Source organism: Carassius gibelio, chromosome B7, assembly GCF_023724105.1.
Source record: "Carassius gibelio isolate Cgi1373 ecotype wild population from Czech Republic chromosome B7, carGib1.2-hapl.c, whole genome shotgun sequence".
Classification (NCBI taxonomy): Eukaryota; Metazoa; Chordata; class Actinopteri; order Cypriniformes; family Cyprinidae; genus Carassius; species Carassius gibelio.
Window position 1 is genome coordinate 34,226,895 of NC_068402.1, and position 24,301 is coordinate 34,251,195.

The following is a 24,301-nucleotide window of genomic DNA, read 5'->3' on the forward strand; positions in this document are numbered from 1 at the left end:
CCCCCCACATAGTCTCACATGAACATGTACAGTAAGATGTGTATAAAGTAATATAAAATGTATATTTTAACATTTATTGTGTTTGCCTGTTGCTTTTATTTAATTCAATTAACACTTCCTCTCGCTGCTAATAATGAACATTAAAATTGTTTGTAACAACAGCTTATGTACAAAGGGACTACATAAAATAAATCCTATAATAACACTGCAAGTTAGCAATACAACAGTAGAACATGGAGCAAATAATGTACTGTATGCGAGGCTTCCATCTTTCAGGTTTCCACATCATTTCATTTTTCATAGACATCTGTTTTAATGTTATCTATTTGTTTTAACATTGTGTGAAATACATATGCAGTGTTACTATATTCTTGCACCGCTAGATGGCGCCATATGTGTCCCAGTTAGCACATAGTGCTGGTAATGATGTTCTTTTACAGTTCTCTTAAATCTGCTGTTAAACCTTAGCAATCGGTTTATCTTTCAGGTCTATCCCCTGCGCTCACCAGCTCTCCCGGTGAAGAGGAGGCCAAAGAGAAGCCTGACGCCATGCCCAACATTTCAGACGTCATGCTACGCAAACTCAAACTGCACAGAGGTCTACCTGGAAGGTGTGTTCACAAAACCATCATTTGATCATAGATTGATTCCTATTAATACCCCTCAAAGTCATCTTACAACTCCTCTCTTTGTTTTTACTGCAGCGCACCCCCGCTCTCAGAGAAGGAAGTTGAGGTGTGTATATTCTTAAGTTTAATTGTAATAAATAAAGATAAAAAAAATTATGCTTTTGTTATAAAGGCAAAAATTAAAATGACTATGTATTCATTCATTCTTGTGCTTTATGAAATTTCTTTTTTGTTTCGTTTTGCTTCATAACAGTTGAAATTGTGTGCTTAAAACAGTTGTGTTTATGACAATGAGTGTATTATTCAGCAATTTCACTTGCATTTGTTCCTTGTTAATTTTGGTCCTGTATATAATTAAGAAAATACAGTCCAAGGGCTCATGAATCAGTAAGTTAGCATTATTGCATCACAGCTGCAGTAGTTTCATACAGTGTTTTCCAGAATAAGGCTGTTTTGAAATGTCTTTGAAGGCCGTGGCTGTCTGTGCCGCTGAGCCTGGCTTAGGACATGGCAATTTGATGGGTTTTAGTGAGTTCCTGTCCCCTGTGAGGAAACAAACATGCCTTTGTGAATATGGTTTGCTCCCAGGATGACGCTAGTGAGGGTCAAGGGCTGGATGTATTTTCCTCTCTTATATTCAGACAATACTAGCTGTACTGCCGATGCACTCTTTGATCCCGACAGTAAAGTTCCCATAAAAGTGCTGCTTTCCTCCGTCTTTCTCTGGTTGGATCCAGAATTCATGTCAAGTTATTTATCTGTCGTGTAGAATTTGCATATTAAAACCTCAAAAACAACAAATCAGATGAATAATACTTTCAAAAGTGTAGGTGGTGTAAAATTTGTTTTGGAAAGTAAAAAAAAAATATATACATATTTTATATATTAAAGTTTTCAGTATCATTTTTCTAAACATTTACATTTTTACTGTAGAAATATCATTAAAAATGAATAGTGTTAAAAACAAATTGCCTTGCAGACTAAAGTCAAATGAAATAATGTGATTAAATGTAATAATTATATCTGACATGTCACTGTCACACTGACAAATACTTTCACAGTGAATGGATGCATCTTGTCTTTTAATGGCTGTGTTGCTGTTTTTCCCTGCAGAACGCTTTTGTGCAGCTTTCCCTGGCATACCGCAATGACAATTACACGCTGGAGTCGCGGCTGAAACAGGCGGAAAGGGAGCGCAACCTGACTGAGGAAAACACAGAGAAGGAACTGGAAGAATTTAAGAGCGCTCTCAAGGTCAGACCCCAATGTAAACAGCCCACTAAAACACACATGTTGGGAATAACTGGAATGTAACTAATTGTTGTTGGCGTCCCATTCCAGAACACTTTGTCACTGTGGCAGAACATGGAGCAGCGGGAGTTTTACCAGCATCTCTTAGAAACGTTCGCTGTTTTGCACCGCCTGACCAACCGCCTCTCCAGCCGGGCTGAAGTGGTGGGAGCTGTGAGACAGGTGAGATCCTGTCCACCACTAAATGTGTGGTCGCATTAACAAAACTTCAGGGATATTTCACAGGCAGAAAAAGTTGTGTTGCAATGTATAAAGCACAGCTCACACAGAAACTCCTGATCATGCAGATTACTATTGAAACTGAAACATTTTGTAAACCTCAATGACAAAAAACCGCACAGTGCTGCTCAATGCTTCTGCTTTTGGGTGTGAGTATAGTGTGATATAGTAAGGGTGTAATGTATTCTTTTTTTCAGCACAAATATAATATAATCATCAAATATTCACAAGGTTAAGATGCAATGTAAATATAATCACTTTTGTAAACGTAGTCTAATTTCTTCTATCCAAACTGGAATCTTTTACAAATGTCATTAATGTAAAGTATAAATAATTTTGGTCCTAAAACTGAACCTTGCAGTATACCACATTTATATATTACTATACTGAACATACTGTTGTCTTTTGTTCAAATAACTACTTAACCAATCCAATACTATTCCTCTAACACCATATAATTGTAGCTTTAATAACAAGATTGAATGATCAACTGTATCAAATGCTTTCTTTAAGTCAATAAACACACCTATTGTGTTTCTCTTATTGTCAGTTGCAATTACTATGTCCTCAACTATGTTCATGGTCGCAGAAGCTGTAGATCTACCTGGACAAAATCCATACTGACTCTCGTTTAACAACTGTTTTTTTTTTTCAATAAATTCATCTAATTTTTGCACAAATTTTTTTCAAGGACTGTAGAAAATTGAGATAACGAAATTAGTCTATAATTTGTAAACATATGCTTATCACCGTCTTTGTATAGTGGGACCACCTTTGCTAACTTCATCCTATTAGGGAAGATCCCTGTTTGAAATGAAAGATTAAATATGTAACTTAAAGCTTTAACAATACAATCAATGATTTTTCACACAATTAATTTCACTTAAATGGCTACTCCACCCCAAAATGAAAATGTTGTCATGTATTCACTTACCCCCATGTCATTCCAAACTGTAAAACCGTCTTCGGAACACAACTCAAGATATTTTGGATGAAAACCGGGAGGCTTGTGACTGTCCCATAGACTGCCAAGTAAATTACACGTCAAGGTCCAGAAAAGTATGAAAGTATGCATAAAGTTGATCATTTCTCAACTTTTTGGTCTTGATAACCTGTCACATCACAGGCTTAATGTCATTGAATTTGTGACAGAAATTCAGAAACTATTTGTAGATACTTTGGAAATTGAGAAGTGCCATGAACTGAATCCTACTTGCCACAAAATGGTCTGTGATTTCTGTTATTCCTTTTTTTTTTTTTTTTTTTCATGTGTGAACTTTAAAAATAGATCAGTTCGAGAGGTTTAATGGCAAACATGTTTAGATTAACTTCCGTCCATTCATTTCATGGTAAGCTGTTTTCCCACACAAGCAGTTTATTCAGCATAGTAAAGCCTCTTCTCCACTGACAACTTTTCAGAGCTTACTCTGGTCTGCAAAGCAGATTTGACCACAACTTTGTTATTGCTTCCTGAAATTGAGGCTAAAATCCAGTCATTTCTAGATTTGCGCAATTGTTTGTTTTTGTTTTTTTAATGTGAGGGCGAAAAAGCTTTCCATGCACATTGAACACATCTTCAAGTTTGTGATGAAAATTCACTGCACTGACAACTTTGAAAATGTCTTCTGTGGGAGATGCTTCATACATATTACTGCTTTTGAAAGTGGACCTTCTTGCATCCAAAACTTTTTACATTTTGTCAATGTGACACTAGGTCTCGCTCAGCCCCCCATTTGATGTGCTCTGTTTTCATGAGAAAACTGTCCCTTGTCTTGGTGCTGTAGAGGGGCCACTAGTTGGGAATGTTTATTTTCCAGCAGATAAGATATGTTTGTGCTAGATTTAGCTAAGTGTCATGCCTGCCGTTAGGTTTAATGTGCAAGCCAAAGTAAACCAAGTGAACGGAAAAGGCCTCGGCGGTAGATCTGTAGCAAGTGGCGACACTATTAATAATAAGCCCTGCATGAGTTCACTGCAAGTATTGTATCATTACCTCAGATTGCCATGCCTTTCTTTTGCATCCCATAATTTAATAATGACCGGTGATACAAATATTTTTGGGGTTACTGTTGTTGGCTCAGAATGATCATCTTATTAATGTCCTGAAAACTCATCATCATTCTTTTAACAACAAATGCAGTTTAAAGTGCCCCTATTAAGGTTCATATTTTGGTTTTGGGAGTCCCCAACAAAATTTTAACATGCATGCAAGGTCAAAAGTATGACACTTTAATCAACCCTTTGTCTTATAAAATGCATTTATTTGTACCTTACTTGCTCAGCGAATCCCAAATGATTCGCTCAACGAATAATTTTTCCAAACCCCTGCTTTGCATGAAACTAATCTGTGGTGGGTTGCCAAATGCTCCTATTTTAGTGTCATTTGCCCGTAATGCCTGATAAAGCAGTGTTTGTGAGTGCAGTGCTGCATTGTGTACAGAGTTATCAGGAATACCACTATTTTACCGCTACAAAAGGTGACACCTAGTGTAAATGAATGAATTAGCTTTTTCATTCAGACCAACATGAAAAGACCGACAAGTGGGTGGGAAATATGCTAATGTTTCATGTTGATGTCCCTGAATCAACATCCTTCTGTTCCAAAAAAAAAGCATGAACCAGAAATGTAGCAGCTAAAATGGCATTTTTTGGGGGAGATAAATCATTATATTTTAAGAATATCATCTTGTTTGGCCACAGTGTGAAGAAAGCAATTTTAATTAAATCTAGGCCATGGAAGACTTTGAGACCAATGAGAAGCCTCTGCCAACTGGTAATAATAGACTGAATACACAATTATTAAGCAGAAATCTTACTATACCTTGTGACCACTTACTTAATCTATTGGGCAAACTTCACGTCACACGTACTATTCATGAGAGAATCCAATATTAACTGTTTCTATCATCCTGTTATGCACATTTTGAAGTATCGCAACAGAAACAAATGATGGAAATGGCAAAAAAAAAAAAAAAATTAATTCACAAAACTTTTACGTTTGCTTAGGTTGGTTTTTGACTTGTGCGAAAAGGGTGATGCAAATAATGAGAGATGCCGAATAAATTCCTCCATGAGCATCAAAAAAAAAAAAGTCATGTGACTCAACCAATAAACCGATCTCATCCCACAGCATCTGAAATGTTGTTATGGTCATTCTGAAATGCCCGAGCAAAGTCTGTTATCGAAGTAATTCTGTATAATATCCTCCCAGAACTGTCCTACATGACTGCATTCCCAAACAGCAGGCAGAAGCCTCCGAATACAACGAACACATTTTCTTTGTTTTGTCTGCTCATTCTGAGGTGCAAGTAATTTATTGTATATGAAAAATTTAAATTCATTGGTTTATCCTCATTTTTTTTTTTATTGCCAGTTTGTCATCAGAAAGTGACAATTTGTGTTCTCTTTGACTCAATGGATTGAAATGGGCCTTATTTGCTTATGTTTTATGCAATAATTCCAATTCTGAACATGTTAAATTGTCAAATTTGGATGGAAACCTGGCTATTTTGCCCCGACTAAACCACTGTCCATTCATTTAGAAACATAGGTGCTGGTCATATAATTAGAATATCATCACAAAGTTGATTTCTTTAAATTTTTCTATTCAAAAAGTGAAACTTGTATATTATATTCATTCATTACAAACAGACTACACACAGACTGATATATTTCAAATATTTATCATAATGTTTGATGATTATAACTGACATCTAAGGAAAATCCCAAATTCAGTATCTCAGAAAATTAGAATATTACTTAAGACCAATACAAAGAAAAGGATTTTTAGAAATCTTGGCCAACTGAAAAGTAGGAACATGAAAAAGTATGAGCATGTACAGCACTCAATACTTAGTTGGGGCTCCTTTTGCCTGAATTCCTGCAGCAATGGAGCGTGGCATGGAGTCGATCAGTCTGTGGCACTGCTCAGGTGTTATGAGAGCCCAGGTTGCTCTGATAGCGGCCTTCAGTTCTTCTGCATTCTTGGGTCTGGCATATCACATCATCCTCTTCACAATACCCCATAGATTTTCTATGGGGTTAAGGTCAGGCGAGTTTGCTGGTCAATTAAGAACAGCGATACCATGGTCCTTAAACCAGGTAGTGGTAGCTTTTACACTGTGTGCAGGTGCCAAGTCCTGCTGGAAAATTATATCTGCATCTCCATAAAGTTGGTCAGCAGCAGGAAGCATGAAGTGCTCTAAAACTTCCTGGTTTACAGTTGTGTTGACCTTAGACCTCAGAAAACACAATGGACCAACACCAGCAGATGACATGGCACTGCAAACCATCACTGACTGTTGAAACTTTACACTGCACCTCAAGCAACGTGGATTGTGTGCCTCTCCTCTCTTCCTCCAGACTCCGGGACCCTGATTTCCAAAAGAAATGCTAAATTTACTTTTATCAAAGAACATAACTTTAGACCACTCAGCAGCAGTGCAGTCCTTTTTGAAGTGAGATGCTTCTGGCGCTGTCTGTTGTTGAAGAGTGGCTTGACACAAGGAATGTGACAGCTGAAATTCATGTCTCGCATACGTCTGTGCATAGTGGTTCTTGAAGCACTGACTCCAGCTGCAGTCCACTCTTTTTGAATCTCCCCCACATTTTTAATGGGCTTTGTTATCCCTATTGCCTGTACACTTTTTTTTCCTACCACATCTTTTCCTTCCCTTCGCCTCTCTATTAATGTGCTTGGACCCAGAGATCTGTGAACAGCCAGCCTCTTTTGCAATGACCTTTTGTGTCTTGCCCTCCTTGTGCAAGATGTCAGTGGTCGTCTTTTGGACAACTATAAAGTGGGCATTCTTCCCCATGATTGTGTAGCTTACAGAACTAGACTGAGAGACCATTTAAAGCCTTTGCAGGTGTTTTGAGTTAATTATCTGATTAGAGTGTGGCACCAGGTGTCTTCAATATTGAACCTTTTCACAATATTCAAATTTTCTGAGATACTGAATTTGTGATTTTCCTAAGCTGTCAGTTATAATCATCAAAATTAAAACATTTAAAATATATCAGTGTGTGTGTAATGTGAATGAATATAATATACAAGTTTCACTTTTTGAATGGAATTAGGGAAATAAATCAACTTTTTGATGATATTCTAATTATATGAACAGCACCTGTAGGCTTGAGTTTTGGTTATTTCCCTTTGATTATACAGGGTCATGAATGGCTGGCAAGCTTCTTAAAGGTTTAGATGTCATTGATCTTTGAAGGATGTTGATCCAAGACATGTCCTGCATGGATAAATTACATTGTGCATGATAATTCCATGATGTCCTGAATGCTACTGTTAGTGAGACCCAAAAAACCCAGTGGCCTAGAGATTAAGAGAACAATGTGGTTTGTGCATACGATCATTTTTAACCCTTGCTTTGTCCGTGGCAGGAGAAGAGAATGAACAAGGCCACTGAGGTGATGATGCAGTATGTGGAGAATCTGAAGCGGACGTATGAGAAGGACCATGCTGAGCTGATGGAGTTTAAGAAGCTTGCCAGCCAGAACTCCACCCGCTGTAATGCAGGATCAGTGGACACTGGAGGTAAACAAACCACAGTTGTCCACTCCCCTCCAGCCTGCCAATACATTCCTGCTTATGTTTTATCTCTTACCATATCTTATGTGTTTCATGCAGAGGATGGTGTTCCACGTACATCAAGATCCATGTCTGTGCAATTGGGAAGGGTAGGCAAAAGTCTTTGGCTAAAGGATTTAAAATAATCCAACACCTCTGGAGACCCTGCTCCTATGATGTTATAGCAGAACCTTTTTGAAAAAAGTTAAAGTTCTTCCAAATCTGTATGAGTTTCTTCCTTCTGTTGAGCAAAAAAATAAAATAAAAATAAATGATTTATATATATATATATATATATATATATATATATATATATATATTAGTGGTGGGCCTTTATCGCCGTTAACGTGCTGCGTTAACGCAAGACTCTTATCGGGCGATAAAAAAAAATATCGCCGTTAATCTATTCTCAAAGTTGGGTTGGGAGCTGGGTCTATAGGAAGCAAGCTATGATGACTTTCACCTTGATATTTTATATAACTGACTCACTGAGGACAGCCTAAAAAGATGTTCAGGACAGTTTACGGGCCACTGCTGCGCATCGTCATGAAAGCTTATCTTTCTCACGTGTTGTTTAGCTGTACCGCTTGCCAATTTAAATATAAAAGCATCCAAAAACTATACGCGGAAAAGCAGAACAGAGTAGCGCGTGCCGATAGGTGCGCACGAGAGAGAGAGCCGCGTATCACTGACAGCGACACTGAACCGAGCTCTCTGCTGCAAAGTTCACTTCGAAGCTCCTCCTGCACCCGAACGAATAAATGCAAATCACAGTTTGAACAAACAAAAAGATGTGAAAGAGCCCAATTCAACACCATGGTGTTCTGGTGTTCAGGGCTCGCGCAGAGAAAGGCGCCTCAAAACACTAGAACATCGAATTTGCTTATTTTTGCACTTGTGCCGACAAATACATACAAAATATGTCAAAATATCCACCTTGGAAATTATGCTCGAAAAAACTGTCAGTTATTTCTTAAGTGAAAGTAAACAGTTGAGGAAAAAAATGGGATGTGTATTATATTGGATGCATTCATCGTCTCTTAAAGTGACCGCGCCTAATTTAGCTGCTGGCTGCTGTAATGTTAATCCAAGAAAATGAAAGAAAATCACTCACTGCTCTTGGCTGAATTTCTTTGTAGTTTTAACATTCAAACCAAAAATTATTCAGAAACCAGATATAATTTTTGATTATATCAAAACTGTAATAATGTGAGAAATGTTGAAGGTGTCTGAATAAATGTAGGTCTGATTGTATATTTCATTTTTACATTGAAGACTATCCAGTGCTATTATTTGGTATCTGTACCTTGACACCTACAAACTTGAAAAAAAAAACTTAAACATTGGTGTGAAACAGGAGTAATGTTGTTTGCACCTTGTGTAATGTGGAATTAGTTTACAGCTTTTTCACGCATTTTTTTTGTGATACATTTTGGAAACAGGAGATGAGCCCCTTTTCTAATGCACCACCAAGCTTGATAAACCCCTTCTCAAAGACTTACTGTTTGTCAATTTTATTTGGGTAACACATATTCTGAATGCCTTTGGCAGAATTCGAATGAGCCATTTTAATCTAGATTAATCTAGATTAATTTCAAGATCACAGTGAGATTAATCTAGATTGAAAAAATTAATCTATGCCCACCTCTAATATATATAAAAACAGTTGATGGTAGTCATTGACTTACAATATGGCAAAAAATACCATGGAAGTCAAGGGCTACCATCAACTGTTTGGTTACCAGCATTTGTCTAAATATCATCTTTTGTGTTCAAGAGAATAATGAAACTTTTTAAAGGTTTGGAACAAGTGGAGGAGGATTCAATTTTTGGGTAACCTATCCCTTTAAAAAAAACTTGAAATGATTTGAAGAGTGCATTCGCAACTAAAATAGGACGTTTAAAAACCAGTAGCCTGTAGTTTGATTAAATTGGCCTGCAAGTCAGGTCTAGGAAGACGTTTTCATTTGTAAAAACATTTTAGTCTCTTCTGCTCACCAACAGTACAAACAGCTGAAAATAGTAATATTGTGAAATATTAGTATAATATCAAATAAATATTTTCTGTTGTAATACATTTTTAAATATGGTTCATTCCTGTGATGCAAAGCAGAATTTTCATCATCATTACTCCACTCATCAGTGTTGCATGATCCTTCAGAAATTTAATTTGCTGCTCAGGATTTATTTCTTGTAATACCAGTGACAAATACATTAAATAAATAATAATTTCACTGACCAAACATTTGACATTTTGTAAATGACTTCAAAGTTGGAACACTAACATGGACTAAAAGCAACAAGTGTTGGATTTTTTACTTCTATGGCTCTTAAGAAAACCTCTTATATTGATTAAAAAAAAAATAATAAAACAATGTGTTTGCTTTTCCTCTGTAAATGGATACACCAATCTGAAGTACCTGTAACATCGCACCTTTCAGAACCTTTTTAATCTCCAGATAATCATACAGCCAGCTCAAGAACCCTATATTGGCAAAAATATGGTTATTACTGTGAAATATATGATTGCTGAACCTAAGTTGCTGCAAACAGCCATTTAAAATCCTGTCTTTTGTAATATTGTACCAATAACATCCATAACACAGATCAGAGATGCAGAGAATGTGCCCATCTACACATAAAATGTGTTTTTTCTCTCTCTCTCTCTCTCTCTCTCTGTCTCTTTCTAAGGCTGTTCCCAGACGTAGAGTCAGTGTGGCTGTAGTTCCCAAGTTTAATCCGCTGAACATCCCCGGGCAGACGCCAGCCACTGCTGGCTCTAATGTTGCAGTCGGTGCACTTCCTGTGGTGGTGAGTCCTATCTCACACACACTGCCTAGTCAGCTGTTATGTTGTAATCTGTCAGCAGCCTCATGTAATTAATGATGCTTTATCTTTAAGTTTCCTACATGTGGCATTTTATCAAGGTCACCATTTGAGGCCAAAGCCATTCATCAGAATGAGACATTGAGGATTTTTTTTACCGAGTCTGTCCTAATGTTGTTTTTAGTGTGAGGCGAGCACCATTAAGAACGGCAGTTCCTCAGACCCTACACATCATGATGTGCCTGACAAATCGTGAGTAATTGCCTTTCTTGATTCTGTGCCGCCACATTCCTCAAAATGTGTACATGAGCACACATTCATCAAATAATGCTTGAAAATGTCTTCTTTGACATCCTCTGTTTCTTTAAAATAATGGATCAAATTAAGCCTTAACAAAAGATATGCATCTGGAGAGTGTTGCATGTTTACGTGGCAGATAGGAAACCCATCTGAATACGTTTATTCACCAGCATTCTTTAAAATAAAGGATTTTAAAGGGAGTTTTCACACTGATGCCCTAGAAGAGCAATTTTTGTTACTCGAAAGAGCCTTTTTCCTAGAATAATTTTTATGTGAAGAACTTAATTAAACTTCCCATTATCTTATTTTCTTAATGAAATCCTGTTGTTTTTTTCATTCTAATTTTGGAGGGCTGATTCCAAAAATAGTGCCTGTTTTGATGTAGCACGTCACACTTTCTCACAAAATAGTATGTGCATTTGAAAGCAGCTTTCGACAACTATTCATATGTATTGTATTATCTTTTAAACATCCGAAAAACTGCCATAAAGACGTGACTCCTATCTTGCATTGAGCAAAGATACAACTATGCTTGTTACTACCACTACCAGCAACTAGTTAAGAGACCCTAAAATAAAGTTTTACCTTATATTTTGTACTTTTGAGCATATTAGGCCTTTTTCTTTTTTTTTTTCTTTTTTGCAAATTAGCATAATTTTTTTAAAGATATAGGGCTGTGCAATATATTTTTTTTTACCCACTATAAATAACCTTTTTTGCAGTGGAAAGGTTGCGTGGATGTTTTAAAGGCACTTCATGGAACCACAGATGCCAATAAAGTACCTTTTATTTTTAAGAGAGTAAACCAAGACGCATGGCCCTTTTGGAGGATTATAACTTAAACAACCTTCTCGTTTTTCTGTGTGCTTATAATAGCACACAAATCCCATCTGCAGTCAACTTTATATCCTATTTTGTATCCTAAACGTTTAGATGGGAAGGTTTGACAAAAACCAGTCATCGGTGTCTGACTCTACATTTTATTTTAGCAAGATAAGGCGAAGAGATTGTCACTGTACAGTCAAATCTAAATACTGGGTTTTAACTCCAAGACCGAAAGACAGATGATAACAATCTAGTAATGTGTGTGCTGTTCTAGAACGAGTGATGTTTAAGGCCCTCCCAAAGGACCTGTTTTAACATCTCATGTCTCACTTCTGTCAGAGTTGCAGTGGCATGTGTGCCATGTGACATTTAAGTCTCTCCAATAGGGCAGAGGTTATTATTATATTATTATAACTCGTGGTTATGAACGAAGAGAGCCAATTCTGTAGTTCCCACACATCTGCGTGATGGCAGTTTTTTATTGTTCCATCCCTGTCTCTTCTTTCCTATGTGAAACAAAGCAGTGGAAACCCTCTGACGGAGCAGGAAAGTGAATCAACGCCAACCAAAGTTGTCTGCAGTCCAGAGAAGATTACAGAAGAGCTAAAAGCCAAGATTGAAGAAGAAGCGTTTAACAGAGGGTAACGCCCTTGGCACTACTGAATGCTTAAACCTGTGTGACCGTGCACATGAAACAGCAAACTGTTGTTTAAGTCTGTTCAGATGACTACTTATATCACGCAAGTTGCATAATTGCAAAAACATTCTCAGGAAAAATTTTTATCACTTCTTTTGAAAACCAAGGTAATAATCCTTGGGAAAAATTGGTGACCAACGTAGTAAAATGCTTTCAGATTATTCAGATTAGTTGTCAACAAATATGGGTTTTCCAAAAGGTGATTTTAAAACCATATACCCTCACCCTAAACGCTTTAGATTGGGGATTACATATAGAGTAGGATTAAGGGATCTAAAATATGTTCATAAGGCATTCATATCACTAGTGAACAGTGTTTCCTAATCTAAAGTGTTAACAGTATTTAAAAATAAATGTCATAAAGACAATGGGATTTCCCCAATATTTTGATTAGCGGTCAACAAATATTATTTTCAACTATTGAGAAGGCAATATACCGTATTTTCCGGACTATAAGTCGCACCGGAGTATAAGTCGCATCAGTCCAAAAACAGCTCATGATGAGGAAAAAAACATATATAAGTCGCACTGGACTATAAGTCACATTTATTTAGAACCAAGAACCAAGAGAAAACATTACCGTCTCCAGCCGCGAGAGGGCGCTTCAGTGTAGACTACAGGAGCACTGAGCAGCATAGAGCGCCCTCTGGTGGCTGGAGACGGTAATGTTTTCTCTTGGTTCATTTCTCTTGGTTCATGTCAAATTAATTTTGATAAATAAGTCGCACCTGACTATAAGTCGCAGGACCAGCCAAACTATGAAAAAAAGTGTGACTTATAGTCCGTAAAAAATACGGTACTATACAGTATCATTTATATAGGTCTATTCTTGACACTCTTCACACACAATATAAGGAACACTCATTTTCCAACTGCCCCAGAGTTAAACAGTAGAGTTTTACTGTTTTCTATTCCATTCAGCTGATCTCCGGGTCTGGTGGTAGCACTTTTAGCTTAGCTTAGCATACATCATTGAATCTGATTAGACCATTAGCATCTCGCTCAAAAATGACCGAAGAGTTTCTAGATTTTTCCTATTTAAAACTTGACACTTCCATAGTTCCATCGTGTAGTAAGACCGACGGAAAATGAAAAGTTGTGATTTTCTAGGCCGATATGGCTGTGAACTATACTCTCATTCCTGCATAATAATCAAGGAACTTTGCTGCTGTGCCAGGGGTGCAGAAGGTGCAGTGATATTACGCAGAAAATAGTCCCCAGCTAGTTTGTGTGGTTGGGGACTATTTTCAGGTGCTACGTAATATCGCTACGCCTTCTGCACCCATGGTACGCCAGCAAAAATCCTTTCAACTCACTGTAGACAACATTAATAGACATTCTTGAAAATTATTTTATGCAATAAATATATCTTTATTTATAAATTCTGCTTCTGCTGTATACTAAGTAACAGAAATTGACTTGACTGTAGATACCAAGAAGGACTTAAGAGGTCTAAAGAACTTCAGGAGCTGAAGGAGGAGGAAGAGAGAGCAGAAGAGAAGCAGAAGGACTCCGAGGAGGAAGCAAGAGGAAATACTGATAAAGACAGGAAGGCTAATAGGTAACTGACTTCTAAATGTCTGCCTGTCAAATGATTGTCAATGAATCCGTAGTCATGTCTTTGTCCTTGCAGCAGGTTTGAGGAGGCATTAGAGGTCCTTGACCGGATATTCCCAAAATTTTTCAGACGAAATCGAGTGTTTTGGATCGTCCTCACTCTGTTTTTTGCTTCATTCATTCTTGTCAATGTCATAAGCTTCTTCAGTAACCGCAGCAGTGAGAGCGGAGACACGTCTGCCATCCCAGGCAAAAAGAAGTTTTTCGGATTGAATGTAGGGTCCAAGACCCCTGCCCCAGAATGACTTTATTCTCACCCATCACAGAGAGACAGATTAACACAGCTCAGATTGTTTCTACCAGTCTTTCACACTGCATTTAGAAAACAGCAGAACTACTTGTTATTGTTTAGGGACCAATTGTACTTAGATGAGAAATCAGATTTGCTTTGTAAACTAAATTGATGAGTTATAATACTTGAGGTTGGGATTCTTGTCACGGTTGATATGATTATACCACTCGAACCTTATGATTTAACTTCTCAGGTTTTGTGAAATATATTTGATGATATATTTAGTACAATATTTAATACAACCTTTGGTACAGTATGTTTTAAAGTCTTTGCAGTTGTTTATGTTGTTTATTTGAATTGACATTCCAAGGTAGATCCTAAAGTGCAATATTTAGCGACTGGTAGTTGACGGTTGTGTGGGGTTGTGCCTTCAGAGCACTGGTTTTAATAGTTCACAATTTTGAAGAGCACTTTTAACTAGCATGAGAGCATTCATATTTGCACATGTGTGCTTGTGTTTACTGTTGTGCCACTTCACCTTGTAATAAAGGTGTTTGAAAATCACGTTTTTTTTCTAGAGTACATTTCCTATTTATTGCATAGTAGAGCATTTGATTTAGTATCTCATAAATTTGACCTGACAATTTTTATGTAATCATTTAACCAAAGCATTTTTTTTTCTATGTGGTGGAAATGGAAACTACATAGTGATCAGTTTCTCATTACGATTGGCATTTTATGTTAGAATTATAGTTGTTTTTTTATCATAATTATGACTTTCCATAATCGTAACATAACCTATATGGTAGGAATGAGCTTATAATAAATGTTCAACTTTTTATGAATTTATCTAATATCTTTCTTTAAATGTCATAATTATGGTTTTTCATCTATTTTGACGTCATAACTTAATATCTCATCATTTTGAAGACATAATTGACATCTTATTACCAACTTTTTCTTTTAAATTTTGACATATCTCATTGAACTTTGTCAAATTTAGGACTTTTAAATAAATTTTTCCCCTGCAAATTCATATTTCTGTAATAAAGAGTTAAGTTCAATAAATGGTACCATAATTGTATGAATATATATATATATATATATATATATATATATATATATATATATATATATAATATATATATATATATATATATATATATATATATATATATATATATATATATATATATATAAGTTATAACATTAAACAAATAAACTTTTCTTTTCTCCGTAATGAAAGAAAATTCAGGTTTTGCTAATGAGAATGAATTATGTGATTAATTTTTTTAATTAAATTAAATGTCATAGTGCACAAATATATATATATATATATATATATATATATATATATATATATACATAAAAAAAGATTATTTTCTGATTATTGGGACAAAATGTTCTTGAAGTTTCATATATTTCAAAATATGGTCATTGCAGTCATGCACTTGACGCAACATCAACCAATATTGCTCTAATAAAATGTACTTTCCACAAAAATGTGCTAATTTTTTCAAAGTCTCTTCCTGGTATTGAGATGATGATTGTGTGTCTGTGTGTGTGTATTGTTTGGAGAAATGTTTTGCCGGAAGTGGGATAGAGCTGTGTCTGCCTTCTGTCACAGGAAGTTTGATGGACATCAGCCTGTTAATAAGAAAGCACAAGGGAACAGGAGGAAATTGTCCATTTAAGAGACCAAAGCCGAACAAACAACCCAAGAAGTCCCAGAGATCAGAGCACATCATCTATCTAGTGATCTTCATAAACAACAGGGAATCAATCCAACTTGACAGGAATCATAGACCTGCTTTCCCACAAACTCCCTGCTACAAAAAGATGAATTTCACATCAAATAAAAAGTCACTGAAAATACCGTAAATTACTAAAAGTGTTCTGTCACTTTATCTGTAAATATATATTTATTTGGTTTTAAATCAAAGAATTTGAAAGAAATTATGTTATCGGAATATGTCTGATGTAACAACAATAAAAATAAGAATTTACACAGAAATTGATACTGACACCAAACATTCCATGCTTAATTATTTGCGTTAATGAACTGGATTAAATGAAGTACAATGTCTGTAATTGTGTTTGTTTTTCTTATAGACAGCACTGGGAGACTTTCGCTTGTCTCCTGCTTCTTCAATCTCTAGTGTCTCAATCTCTCACTTTGCCATTGTATCAGAGCGAGTAGTCAGAGATTTCTAAATGAACTCAAATAGTTCTCATCAGTTTCATCCAAGACCAAATTATTTGAGCTGCTCTTATAGTCTTACTATCTGTGATCTATTAAAGCCTGTTTCCACCACATAAGATCATTTCTTCCAACATAACTGACATAAAAAGTTACAATTATGAGATACTAATTCAGTTATAAAACAAAATTCAAAATTATGAGATAAAACTTCATACTTGTCAAACGTAATGACTTTGTCTTGACCTTTTATCTTATAATATTTAACTTTGATCTCACAATTATTTCTCATAATTAAGACTTTGATTAGATTAGATTCAACTTTAATGTCATTGCACATGTAAGGTACAAGGGCAACGAAATGCAGTTAGCATCTAACCAGAAGTGCAATAAGCAGTAAGTACAGGATATACAGTGTCTGACGTGACAAATGTACAATAAATATACAGATTTACAAGGCATGCACTATGGACATCATTTACAGATTTTTAAATACTATCAGCATGATAGGTGTACTGTGAACATACTTTACAGATGGATTATGTAATAAGTGTATGTACACTATAAGCAGAAACTATATACATCATTTACACTAGTTTCTCTCAAGTATTATATTTTATCTTATAATTTGATAAATCTGATTATAATTTTGACTTCGCATCTCAATTTTGTTTTTTTAATGTCGGAATTGTCTTTTTATCTCATAATTTCTTTTATGTCACAATTCTGACTTATGTCATTTAAAAAGGAATTATTTTATTTTTATTTATTAATCTTTTGGTGGAGAAAATGTGTCTCCATAAAGTTCAATACAATCATAATTTCAACGTTTTGTCATTATTTGGCCTTTTTAACTTATCATTTCAATTTCAGAATGACTTATAATGTCACAAAGCATTTTTTATAAAAAAAAAAAAGGAATTAGCCTTTGATGGTGATATGATCAGTTTATTTTATAATTTGGGTTAAGTCATGATAACAAATAATGACATTTTGATCTCATTATTGTTTGGCATAATTATGATTTACCAAAGCATATTTTTTTCTTAACTTCCCTTGTGTTCATCTCATAATTGTGACTCTTTATGTCATGATTTTAATTCTATTATATTATAATTTACCAAAACCCCCTTTTTTACTTGTGGGAAATTAACTGGTTTCAGGAACTTAGAAAAGAACCTGGAACATTTCTCTGGCTTCTGGATTTCCTGCCATAGGTTATGGATTATGCTCCTCTGCTTGCTATGACACAGCGGATGGAAAGGTTGATTGTGTGGTGCAGTGCGTCAGCAGGTCCTCTGTCATCACCGGTGTTTTTCATGGTGAAAACATTCTCGCCTTGGCCTGAACCAGACTCCTGAAGAGCACAGTCCCTCATCAGAGATGCCAGCACACCTCCTGTTTCCTCTTCCCCACTGTGGCAGCTTGGTCATGACACTTTGTACGGGTCATTTATGCAATAACCGCCCCTCTACGCACGGGCCGCACCCCTGGGGAGTTTAGCCTCCCTATAACCTCTCCTCCTGGCACTCAGACGCACATCACCGATCACAGTTTGCTCAGAGGCTCAGAGAAAGCAGAATTCACCATGGACAGAGTCTGGATGAGGATGAGGATGCTGCTGCTGCTTTTCAGTAGTTTATTCATGTCTAGCCTAACTTTTGACATCCAGTCAGTAAAAGGTAGGTCCATCATGGGCATTTATTTATCTTTGACATCTGTGGATCTATATGACTTTTTAGAAATTAATTAGGCTGCTTAATAATAAGTACTAAAAATGTGATTAAAATATCTGACTCACCTTGAATAGTGTGTTATACAGATCTAATGAAAATCTGTTTCGGTTTTCTTCCTCTGATGAACAGTGATCCCCAAACGAGCCATCTCCGGTGTGTTTGAGGCTTCCATCGGAAACACATACGCCTTGAGTGCATCAGCAGCCAGAGATCTTTGTGAGCGTCTAGGTTTGATTATTGCAAGCAAAGCACAGGTAGCAGAGGCCCAAAAGCACGGTCTGGAGACATGCAGGTAAAAACTATGTCATCATTTAAAAATCATTTAAACTGTAAGTGAAAAAAAAAAAGATCAACATTTCTCCTTTTGAATCTCAGGTTCGGGTGGGTAGATGAGCAAATAGTAGTTGTTCCCCGAGTTCAGGTCAAATCGAACTGTGGCAATGGCAGGACTGGGGTTGTCGTGTGGCGTGCAGACCCCACTAAACAGTTTGATGTCTTCTGCTTCAATTCAACAGGTAAAATATTTTGCTTGATAATTTTACACACTCTGGTTGCATATCCATGATTGAATTCAAAAATACACGAGTTCTTTGTTAAGCTTTATTCAAGATAAATGAATATGTCTTATTCTATGTGAGACTACATGCATGTGATAGCAATTTGCATAAAACATTAATTTGCATAAAACATTAATTTGCATAAAACATTTCCATATAAGGGATTACCATACAACCTACACCATTTCTTCACATTCGCATCAGGATCATCATGCAAAGAATGCTATTTTACCAACCACTTAAAACAAGACCTTTCATAAGTTGTCATTTTTATATGATTTTTGAACATAAATAATTACTACTTTTGTGAAAGTCACTCACAGTTATTCTGTTGCTTGCAATATGTGTTCTTAAAAATTTGCTTTAGAAAAATGTCTAGCTTCTAAAGCCACTGAGTTTGTGATTTTAGTGTACATGTGGTTTCAGTTGGTGCTTACTTGTAGAAGAAATGTAAAATTTCAATTTAATTTTTATGCTAATTTAATGACAAAACATTAAGCTTAGTACACAGATATTACACAGATATATGCATATGTGTGTGTTAGTAAATGATAGTAAAAAAAAAAAAAGTACTCCGGTTATTAATACAAGAAAACCTTCTGATACATGTTTTATAATCTTTTCTGTTTCACTAAGTTTTTATGATTTATAAATTATTCATCATTATTACATTGCTATTTGTTTAAAAAAATGGTTTATTATAATGTTTAGTTTCTGAGACCAACAAAGAATTTTTTTTTTTTTTTTTTTTTTTTGCATGTATATGGTTTCAGTTTCAAAATTAAGAGCAAATGAAAAAAAAATTTATGCAAACTTACTGGCAAATCATTAAGATTCATACACAGGTTTTATGCACAAATATGTGTATATGATCATAGTGAAGGAGTCCCATTGATCGCAAATTCATACTTATTATTAACAAGCCTCATACACATTTGTGTATAAACTCCTTTCCCAAGTTTGTGTGTCAGCTGGCATCAAATCAGCACAAACTGTTAGTGTGCCAAGGAAATAGGAAATTCTGGATGTGACATCATCACAGATTGGTTTCCTATGAGGGCCAGGGATGTGGTGAAGTGGAAGGAAGTGAGTGGGATGAATTGGCAAATGCCTGATCAAGGCATTATGTAATAAACCTGAATCGGTTCTGTTTGCAGATTTTGAGGCACAAAACCAAGCTTCCATGGCCGCACACAAAAGGACAAAAAAAAAGCCAACCACAACACATTCATCTGTTTTTCCCACTGCTCAAACTGGAGTTCATCTGAGGAAAAGCCCATCTTCTAAACACACTTCCCCATCATCTTCCTCTGTTCCTTTCTCTTCATCTTCTCACAGTCCCTGGGTTAACGGCATTGATGATGAAGGGAAGCATCAGCCCACGAGTGGAACCCAGATTGAGGGTATGATCATCCTTTTGACATAGCATGAGCATATAACCGCAGTTATTGTTTGATTGTATTGACTGTTTTCTCTTTTGTGATTTGCAGCTATTCCAGCTGCCTTACTGATCACAGTCACCTTCACAGTCATGCTTGCTGTCTTTCTAGCACTTTATTATGTCAGAACGTGAGTTATGTTCCTCTGTTTATCCAATCGTTTTCACATATAAAGTTAAACTCCAGAGAACTCAGTTTTTACATTTTAATCCACCTGAAATTGTAATGAAGCTGATCATAGAAATTTGTGCCTTACAGGAACAGACCCTGCAGGACGCAGTGTGACAGCGAGCAGCAGAAGGAGTACATCGAGACGGAGGTTTGGGAGCACAGTGGTGAGAAAGACCTGCAGAAACCACAGGAGGAGCATGTGGAGGAGAACGAGGAAGAAAACAACAACAGCAGTTCTGCAGAAAAGGAGTGACATTTCTCTATTTGTCAAGACATCTTGGGATGACTGAGACTAGTGTTTCTGTGTCACAATGTTGTAGTTTTGTAATGAAGTACAAAATGACACAGATGAGTTTATTTATATGGAAGCTGGCTTTTTATCATGTCTTTTTTTATAATTATTTTATTACATTAAATATTTGACTGATTTTGCTAAATGTCTGGACATTCAATTCAAGTGTTGCTTGATAAAAATACATATACATATACACATACACATACATACATGCCTACCCTTTATATGGGTGTTTCTGCAACTATGGGCACTTTTGACTCTCCAAAATAAAATAAAAAAATCAACCCGTGAATTTTTAAGATCATAGTGCAGTATGTAATGCTTATAAAAAGGTCAGTAAAAAAGTCATTAGGATTTTAATCTGTATGGAACATGTTTATTTTTTATGTATTTCAATTCTTCTTACAAAATGTCTTTACCGCAACATTGCAATAACGTACATCATAATTTTTTTTTTTTTTTCTATAAAAATGTAATATTTTAAATCAAATTTTGTGCAGTTTTGTAAATATTTATATTTTAAAAATAATAATAATAATAAAGCGAGCTGCGGTAATGACATCAAAAGCTACTGTACAGAACAACAATAAAATAAACAGAAATCAGGAGATACTGCGTGTATAAAAGATAGTAGTTTTGCAGTAAAGAACTTTTCATGTTTAAAAAAATATGTTTTAAAGTTGATTTGAGGCAGGCAGTACTTTGGTGTTTTGCCCTCTGGTTTCTTTTATTTATTTATCCTTCGCTGTCTTTTTCTCAGATTTTTCTCTCTGTTTGTTAAATGGGAGACACTCTTTATCTGCACTAATTTTGTAACCGTCTTTTTCCCTCTGAATATACTCGGCATGCAGTACCTCTCTGGGTCTTTTCTCATTTCCTCTGCATTTCTTTGATCTTATTGTTATCGTTGTTATGATTTACAACAGACTGAATATTTGACATGTATTATACAGTAAACCTTGAACTTCTCTCTACCACAACACCTAAATTTACTGCAGCTAAATGGCAGCTAGCAAGGTCTACTACATTAGTTTTGACTCTTAGCGTCTTAATATACATGAATTAAACCGTAATATACATTAACTTTTAAAATGTAGTTCAAAATAAATACACACAGTAAATTCTGACACCGAAAAGATGATATTTACCTTTTTTGGGGATCAATCTGTCAGCATTGTAGTCACATGCTATTTTCTGTTTCCATAGAAACTAGACTTGTTTGTCCTTGACAATTAATATGGTAAAATGATAATCTTTGTTGCAGTAAGGACTCAAAAGTGTGGGACAGGCACATTTAATTCCAAATATCATAAAAATGATCAGTAAATAATACAAACAATTTTACGATGCTGTAAATTAAAATTAATATTAAACAGTTCAATTTGAAATAATGTCAAATTTTGATTCAATTAACTTATTTTATGTTTCTCAACATTGTGACCAGAGTTGTGAGACATGAAGAAAAATTGTTTTGGGACCTATAAATGCTCCATAATTTTGTATTAAATCACATGCATACACATATAATGTGTGTGTGTGTGTGTGTGTGTGTGTGTGTGTGTGTGTGTGTGTGTGTGTGTGTGTGTGTGTGTGTGTGTGTGTGTGTGTGAGTGTGTGTGTGTGTGTGTCTGTGCGTGTGTGTCTGTGTGTGTGTTTGTGTGTACTTTATTCTTTTGATGGAAGGAATATGTGTGTAGAGATTGTAGAATAAGTTGGGCATTCATGAAAAGCACAAAATACAGGGTGAAATTATTGATTCATTTGAATAAATTTTACTAAAGTCATTTACAAATTTGTTTTCCACACATGAAATGTAAAAAGAAAAACAAAATAACTGGGTTAAAGATAATTTGAGGAATAAATATGCTGTCCTCCTATAAAGTACACTAACATACAGGCACTGCATTAAATAAATGTAACCTCAACCATTGCAATGTACCACACATTAAAAATATTCTCAAAGAGATAAATTCAAACACTAAGTTTTCCCTTTTTACAAACATTGTATGCTGCATTAATTAAAACTGAAACCATGTGTGATGTTTTTAGTCTTTTGTTCCATTTAATTATGTTTTGAATGCACAGGAAATGATGGGAAATGATGCTGACCCTAAACCAATCATTTGGAGGCTGTGCTGTTTGAATATCGAAGCTAATCCTGTAGGGGTTTTTCTTGTTCTGCTGATCAGTGGCGGAATGTTTTTCTTTGCCAGAGAAGCATCTCGTTGTCAACTTATTTCTGCTGCACATAAATGTTTTGAGGATCTAGCTCACAAATCTCCACAGGAGGGAGACACTGCCCATGTAATGTAGGCAAGGCAAGGCAAGGCAAGTTTATTTATATAGCACAATTCCTACACAATGGTAATTCAAAAAGCTTTACAAAAAAGAAAGTAAAATAATCATGAAGAAAAATAATAACAAAAATAAAACAAGCCATTTTAAAAGTTTTAAAATGATTAAAACATTTAAAACAGTTAGAAAATGATTTTACATAAAAAAAATAAAATAAAATAAAACAGTGAAAATATAGTGCAATCAGTTCAGACATTGCACAGTGCTCATTCAATAAATGCACAGCTAAAAAGATGCGTTTTGAGTCTAGATTTAAATGTGACTAGTGTTTTAGCACATCTGCTCTCTTCTGGAAGCTGATTCCAACTGTGGGCGGCATAGTAACTAAAGGCAGACTCCCCTTGTTTTGTGTGAACCCTTGGTATTTCTAACTGACTTGATCCTAGTGATCTGAGTGCTCTGTTAGGTTTATATTCAGTGATCATATCTGCAATATAGTTCGGTCCTAGGTCATTTAGTGACTTAAAGACGAGTAAAGTACATTAAAATCAATTCTAAATGTAACTGGAAGCCAGTGTAAGGACCTGAGGACTGGTGTGATATGCTCAGATTTTCTGGTTCAGAATCCTGGCACCAGCGTTCTGGATGAGCTGGAGCTGTCTAATGGTCTTTTTGGGAAGGCCGGTGAGGAGCCCATTACAATAGTCCACCCTATTGGTGATAAAGGCATGAACAAGTTTCTCCAAGTCTTGATTGGAAACAAAACATCTAATTCTTGCGATGTTTTTTAAATGATAGTATGCTGATTTAGTTACTGCTTTGACATGACAACTGAAACTAAGGTCTGTCTCTAGAATCACACCAAGATTCCTGACTTGATTTTTAGTTGTTTGACCCCTAGAGTCAAGGTATGCATTCACCTTGAACACTTCAACTTTGTTTCCAAATGCAATGACTTCAGTTTTTTCCTTGTTTAACTAAAGAAAGTTCTGGCACATCCAACTATTAATTTCATCAATGCATTGGCAGAGGGAGTCAATGGGGCTGTAGTCATTTGGAGATAAGGCTAGGTAAATCTGGGTATCATCAGCATAGCTGTGATAGGCAATTTGGTTCTTTCTCATTGACTTAACAAAATTCATTAGGAAAACAGTGTCAATAATGCAAAATGACAGTTAAAGGAAGTTCATCATTGAATTCAGTGATGTCATCTCTGTTCAGTTATGTAATGTAAAGTATACCAAACCCTTTTCAAGTCGTTAAATAGGCAGATGATGCTGTTTATGAGAAGGAGGGGTATTAGAAATCTGAGAGGCTGAGCAAGACTAGATATACTGTAAACAACATTACATTTGGGTCCCTGTGCATTCA

General features: G+C 35.7%; 2 protein-coding genes across 7 annotated transcripts in view; both read left to right on the plus strand.

The window, feature by feature from the left end:
* The window catches only part of LOC127962041 (inositol 1,4,5-triphosphate receptor associated 1), a 50,315-nt gene extending 33,992 nt beyond the window's left edge, over positions 1-16,323 (plus strand). For 3 of the 6 annotated variants that reach the window (XM_052561457.1, XM_052561458.1, XM_052561454.1), the window contains 11 exons: positions 488-611; positions 705-735; positions 1,743-1,883; positions 1,971-2,102; positions 7,554-7,707; positions 7,801-7,850; positions 10,432-10,551; positions 10,751-10,818; positions 12,213-12,332; positions 13,818-13,949; positions 14,022-14,801. In XM_052561457.1, coding sequence (XP_052417417.1) covers positions 488-611; positions 705-735; positions 1,743-1,883; positions 1,971-2,102; positions 7,554-7,707; positions 7,801-7,850; positions 10,432-10,551; positions 10,751-10,818; positions 12,213-12,332; positions 13,818-13,949; positions 14,022-14,250 — 1,301 coding nt within the window. In that variant the 3' untranslated portion in view covers positions 14,251-14,801. Of the gene's footprint in view, positions 1-487; positions 612-704; positions 736-1,742; positions 1,884-1,970; positions 2,103-7,553; positions 7,708-7,800; positions 7,851-10,431; positions 10,552-10,750; positions 10,819-12,212; positions 12,333-13,817; positions 13,950-14,021; positions 14,802-15,864 lie in introns of those variants that run through there. The other 3 variants (XM_052561459.1, XM_052561456.1, XM_052561455.1) reach the window with 3 other exon arrangements.
* A 1,628-nt stretch (positions 16,324-17,951) lies between these two features.
* On the plus strand, positions 17,952-20,777 carry lyve1a (lymphatic vessel endothelial hyaluronic receptor 1a). The gene is made up of 6 exons (XM_052562408.1): positions 17,952-18,119; positions 18,303-18,465; positions 18,549-18,688; positions 19,888-20,133; positions 20,221-20,299; positions 20,428-20,777. The coding sequence occupies exons 1-6, from the start codon at positions 18,026-18,028 to the stop codon at positions 20,591-20,593; spliced, it is 888 nt and encodes a 295-aa protein (XP_052418368.1). The 5' UTR covers positions 17,952-18,025; the 3' UTR covers positions 20,594-20,777.
* Positions 20,778-24,301: the final 3,524 nt, after the last annotated feature.

Excerpts from the sequence above, each read along its gene's own strand:
- lyve1a (XM_052562408.1), top strand. The coding sequence starts at position 18,026 with ATGGACAGAGTCTGGATGAGGATGAGGATGCTGCTGCTGCTTTTCAGT. Across the intron at positions 18,466-18,548 it reads CACGGTCTGGAGACATGCAG|GTTCGGGTGGGTAGATGAGC; the intron begins GTAAAAACTATG and ends TTTGAATCTCAG. Across the intron at positions 18,689-19,887 it reads CTTCTGCTTCAATTCAACAG|ATTTTGAGGCACAAAACCAA; the intron begins GTAAAATATTTT and ends TTCTGTTTGCAG.